General features: G+C 45.5%; 1 protein-coding gene across 1 annotated transcript in view; it reads left to right on the top strand.

The window, feature by feature from the left end:
- SF3A3 (splicing factor 3a subunit 3) overlaps positions 1–5,503 on the top strand; it is a 31,491-nt gene extending 25,988 nt beyond the window's left edge. The window contains exons 13-14 of the mRNA XM_058442794.1: positions 2,984–3,039; positions 5,196–5,503. Coding sequence (XP_058298777.1) covers positions 2,984–3,039; positions 5,196–5,273 — 134 coding nt within the window. The 3' untranslated portion in view covers positions 5,274–5,503. The remainder of the gene's footprint in view (positions 1–2,983; positions 3,040–5,195) is intronic.

Here is a 5,503-nt window from a genome sequence, read left to right as displayed (position 1 = left end):
CAGGAGGTGGAGCTTGCAGTGAGCCGAGATGGCACCACTGCACTCCAGCCTGGGCGACAGAGTGAGACTCTGTCTTAAAAAAAAAAAAGAATTAGCATTGGCAGGTTCATGATTCTTCAACTGTGTTACTTTCAAAATTTATCTACTTATTCAGCTGTCTAGGTTAGTCAGTTTTTCCCTATGAATGTTATTATTGCCACTGTTTTGATTAATTGTATTATTTCTACACATCATGGCTTCCCTTGAACTTTTTAGGTTCACCACATAGCATTTGTAGTTTTATTTCTACCTCAATTTCTATTGCACCCGAACCCAGCCCCTGTCTTCTCTCTCTTTCTTTTTCTGAGACAGGGTCTTGCTCTTTGCCCACGCTGGAGTGCAGTGGTACAATCTTGGATCACTGCAGCCTCTGCCTCCTGGGCTGAAGTGATTCTCATGTCACCATTCCTGGCCTGGATTAACTTGTTTAGATTATTCTTTTGAAATTTTTATTTTCTCTCTTGGAGATTTTAGCCTGGAGCAAGAGATTCTGTACTGTCATTTAAGTTGCAGTGATTTTTTTTTTTTTTTTTTTTTGAACGGAGTCTCGCTCTGTTGCTCAGGCTAGAGTGCAGTGGCGTGATCTCCACTCATTGCAACCTCCACCTCCTGGGTTCAAGCGGTTCTCCTGTCTCAGCCTCCCGAGTGGCTGGGACTACAGGTGCACGCTAGTATGCCTGGCTAATTTTTTGCGTGTTTTAGTAGAGGTGGGGTTTCACTTTGTTGCCCGGGCTGGTCTTGAACTCCTGAGCTCAGGCAGTCCACCCACCTCAGCCTCCCAAAGTGCTAGGATTACAGGCGTGAGCCACTGCACCCAGCTGCAGTGATTTTTTTTTTTTTTACTTAAATGGAGGGTTTTACTTATACATTCATTATGTTAATTATTCCATTGGTTTAGATTTATGATTTTTTTTTTTAATTGTACAAAAGCTAAGAAAGAGCCCTCTGAAATTGCCACCAGAAATCGCCATTTAGGTGATTGGTCGCACTTTATTAATTTTTTTTTTTTTTTTTTTTTGAGACGGAGTTTCACTCTTGTTGCCCAGACTGGAGTGCAATGGCACAATCTCGGCTCACTGCAACCTCCACCTCCCCGGTTCAAGCGATTCTCCTGCCTCATCCTCCCGAGTAGCAGGGATTACAGGCATGCACCACCATGCCCAGTTAGTTTTGTATTTTTATTAGAGATGGGGTTTTTCCATGTTGGTCAGGCTGGTCTCGAACTCCCAACCTCAGGTGATCTGCCCGCCCACCTCAGCCTCCCAAAGTGCTGGGATTACAGGCATGAGCCACTGCGCCCGGTCTTTTTTTCTTTCTTTTTTTTTTTTTTGGCAGAATCTCGCTTTGTCACCCAGGCTGAATTCTTGGTTAGATTCTTGAAGGGCTTTGGCAAAGAATATGATAGGGTCCTGCCCTGTCACACAGTAAGCACATAACTTCTCCATTCTTTCCTGATGTGCATATTGCCTGGGCTTGAAGACTTCAGCTAATGTTTTTTTTGTTGTTTTTTTTTTTTTGAGATGGAGTTTCACTCTTGTTGCCCAGACTGGAGTGCAGTGTTGTGATCTCGGCTCACCCCAACCTCCACCTCCCAGGTTCAAGCAATTCTCCTGCCTCAGCCTCCTGAGTAGCTGGGATTACAGGCATGCACCACCACGCTCGGCTAATTTTGTATTTGTAGTAGAGATGGGGTTTCTCCATGTTGGTCAGGCTGGTCTCGAACTCCCGACCTCAGGTGTTCGCCTGCCTCAGCTTCCCAAAGTGCTGGGATTACAGGCATGAGCCACCGTGCCTGGCCAACTTCAGCTAACTTAAAGCAATAAGCAAAGAAGGAAAAGTTGATTAGTTGAGCACCTATGTGCCAGGTGCAGAGCTAAGCATTTTATCATATATTGTTTCATTTACTATTCATTCACCCATCTTGGGCTTTAACTGTCTCTCTGTGATATTTCTTCTAATCTTGTCAAGTTTAGATTATTCTGCTTGATGGGAAAGGTGGAAACACAGGAATCAAGTTCTGTTTTCTCATCATCTATTGATATTTTATTATCTTCCCTGTCTGGCAGTGGACCTGTCTTATGTATTACATGTAGCCCTCTGTTCTAAGAGTTCATCTTCCTGACACCATACTTTAAGATTCAAGTTGTCGGCCGGGCGTGGTGGCTCACGCCTGTAATCCCAGCACTTTGGGAGGCCGAGGTGGGTGGATCATGAGGTCAGGAGACGGAGACCATCCTGGCTAACACGGTGAAATCCCATCTCTACTAAAAAATACAAAAAAAAATTAGCCGGGCGTGGTGGTGGGCACCTGTAGTCCCAGCTATTCGGGAGGCTGAGGCAGGAGAATGGCGTGAACCCGGGAGGCGAAGCTTGCGGTGAGCCGAGATCGCCACACTGCACTCCAGCCTGGGCGACAGAGTGAGACTCCGTCTCAAAAAAAAAAAAAAACAAAAAAAGAAAAAGAAAGATGTTCTTTCCCCGGTTTGTATCTGTTTTTTTCTTGTGTATACATGTCTGATCACTCCTTCTGAAGCTACGATGATTTTTTCAGATGTCTTTACCTTTTCTCCGTCATAGAGATTATTATTGAACTATTAGAATTTTTATATTATGAGCTTTAAGAAAGTAAAGTCACTTTCTCCCATTATTCTTATAGGTTGTTCCACATTAACCTCCTTCAAGAGTATCAGTTTCTCTGTTTTCGGAGGTCTTTGGTTATATTTGATCCAACTTTTATAGCAAAGCAAGATCATGATGAATTTTGCAGTGGCAGGGGTTTTGTCTATAGGTGGTCCAGAACCAAAACTCTGGTTTGCGGTAGGCAAGAATCTCAAAGGCAGAGTCTTCTAGGGAGCATCCTAATGGCAGGAAGAGAGGATTATAACACTGGATACCCAACAGATGTTCAGTCCATCCTGATTGCTGCTCATTTCTCATCCTGCAGTGTGGGCCAAACTGAAATTGCAGAAGGCTTCAGAACGATGGCAGCCTGACACTGAGGTGGGTACTAATGTGGATGGTGTTGGGGTAGTGTCAAGTGATAGAGAGCTCCCTCACCATGTAGAAGGGAGGTGAAAGATGGTCCCTGGTGTACTGCAGCAGCGAGTAGAACGTGACAATATCTACAAATTGTCATTTTCCTTTTTTTTTTTTTTTTTTTTGACACGGAGTCTCATACTGTTGCCCGGGCTGGAGTGCAGTGGTGCAATGTCAGCTTACTGCAACTTCCACCTCCTGGGTTCCAGCAATTCTCCTGCCTCTGCCTCTCGAGTAGCTGAGATTACAGGTGCCTGCCACCACACCCGACTAATTTTTGTATTTTAATAGCGACAGGGTTTCACTATGTTGGCCAGACTGGTCTCAAACTCCTCACCTCAGGTGATCCACCCACACATGCCTGTAGTCCCAGCTACTCGGGAGGCCTAGGCACAAGAATCAGTTGAACCAGGGAGGTGGAGGTTGCATGAGCTGAGATTGTGCCACTGCACTCCAGCCTGGGTGACTGCAAGACAGAGCAAGACTCTGTCTCAAAAGATAATAATAATAATAATTAGCCAAGTGTGGTGGCGCATGCTTGTAGTCCCAGCTAATTGGGACTGAGGCAGGAGGAACGCTTGAGCCCAGGAATTTGAGGCAGCTGCTGAGCTATAATCATACCACTGCACTCCAGCCTGGGTGACAGAGTAAGACCCTGTCTCTTTAATAACAAAAAGACAGATTGTATTCTGCCATTCAAATTTTGAAATGGGCCAGGTGCAGCAGTTCATGCCTGTAGTCCCAGCACTGTGGGAGGCCAAAGCAGGCAGATCGCTTGAGCCCAGGAATTGGAGACCAGCCTGGGCAACATGGTGAAACCATATCTCTACAAAAAATACAATAATTAGCTGGGAGTGGTGGCACATGCCTGTGGTCCCAGCTGTTCAGGAGGCTGAGGCAGGAGGATTGCTTGAGCCCAGGCTGTTGAGGCTGCCGTGAGCTGTGATCACACCATTGCACTCCAGCCTGGGTGACAGAGCAAGAACTTGCCTCACAAAAAAAAAAAAAGAGCCGGGCGCGGTGGCTCACGCTTGTAATCCCAGCACTTTGGGAGGCTGAGGTGGGCGAATCACGAGGTCAGGAGATCGAGACCACGGTGAAACCCCGTCTCTACTAAAAAATACAAAAAATTAGCCGGGCGTGGTGGCGGGCGCCTGTAGTCCCAGCTACTTGGAGAGGCTGAGGCAGGAGAATGGCATGAACCCGGGAGGCGGAGCTTACAGTGAGCCGAGATGGCACCACTGCACTCCAGCCTGGGTGACAGAGCGAGACTCTGTCTCCAAAAAAAAAAAAAAAAGAAAGAAAAAAAAGTTGAAATGGCAAGTGGGAGTACCCAATCTCATGTTCTGCCATGGAGATTTATAGACTAAAATGCCAAGACTCTGTATCATGTATGAGATCTCCTTTGAGGAAAGCATCTAATGAGAGATGATACTCTCATAGCGACAGGGAGATGTCCTCATTGGTCTTACGATGGTCATCCCAAGCAGCAGGTTTCAGAGATGAGGAATGACGTGTGTAAGGAATGGTATCGACTCACTCCAAGTCCCACAGTAACCGACAATAGCCTCCCTGTTTTTGAGTCAGTGGTTTTCAGTATTTCTTTTTCTTTTTGGCAGCAAAACTCTCTTCCACTTGTAATATAGTACTCTGATATATAAAACAGAATCAAGCAGAATTGCTCTGGACATGGGGAAGCTCAGACTTCCTGGCCTCCCTTTCAACCCCTGCAATGGCCTCTGAGCAGAAACCTGGGATTCTTGGGAACCATTTGAAAACTGCTGTTGTAGGTCAGCCTTTCTCAACCAGGGTTCCCCATCTTAAACATAGAGAGCTAAATGAACTATTTTCTCAGATACTCTAATGATGGGTCATGACTGATACCATTCTAGATGTCTGTGAGAGAAGTTCATTCATTGCACATGGTGGCTGCTTTGGGGCAGTGGGACTTAATTCTCTTGTGGAACCCCAGTTGAGAAAGGCTGTCTTAGATGAATGCCAATCTTAGTGTACCAGAGTATGCCATGGAATAGGCCAGGATGAGCTCAGGTACCTAGAGATTGGTTCCAAACATTTCTTTTAGGAGAGCTATCTAACAAAGTGTACCCCTTCCTTTTCAGGAAGAATATGAAGACTCAAGTGGGAATGTTGTGAATAAGAAGACATACGAGGATCTGAAAAGACAAGGACTGCTCTAGTGTTCAGGGATGTAGCTCAGCTTTTGGGCTAGCCCAGGCTTCCCTGAGATCTGCTTTTTCTATTTCTCCCAACCAAATCCTCTTAAAGACCCTTTGCTATGTAGTCTCATGGTCTAGCATGCATCTTGTAGAAACAAGGCATGCTGGCAGATTGCAGGGTTGAGATGTGTTTTATCTGTTTTATATTTTAAAAGATTCTGCCAGAAAATAAAACCAGACCTTGTTCTAAA

The sequence above is a fragment of the Hylobates moloch genome, unplaced genomic scaffold, assembly GCF_009828535.3.
Source record: "Hylobates moloch isolate HMO894 unplaced genomic scaffold, HMol_V3 SCAFFOLD_8, whole genome shotgun sequence".
In the NCBI taxonomy this organism is placed as follows: Eukaryota; Metazoa; Chordata; class Mammalia; order Primates; family Hylobatidae; genus Hylobates; species Hylobates moloch.
This window is presented reverse-complemented; position numbering and strand designations above follow the sequence as displayed.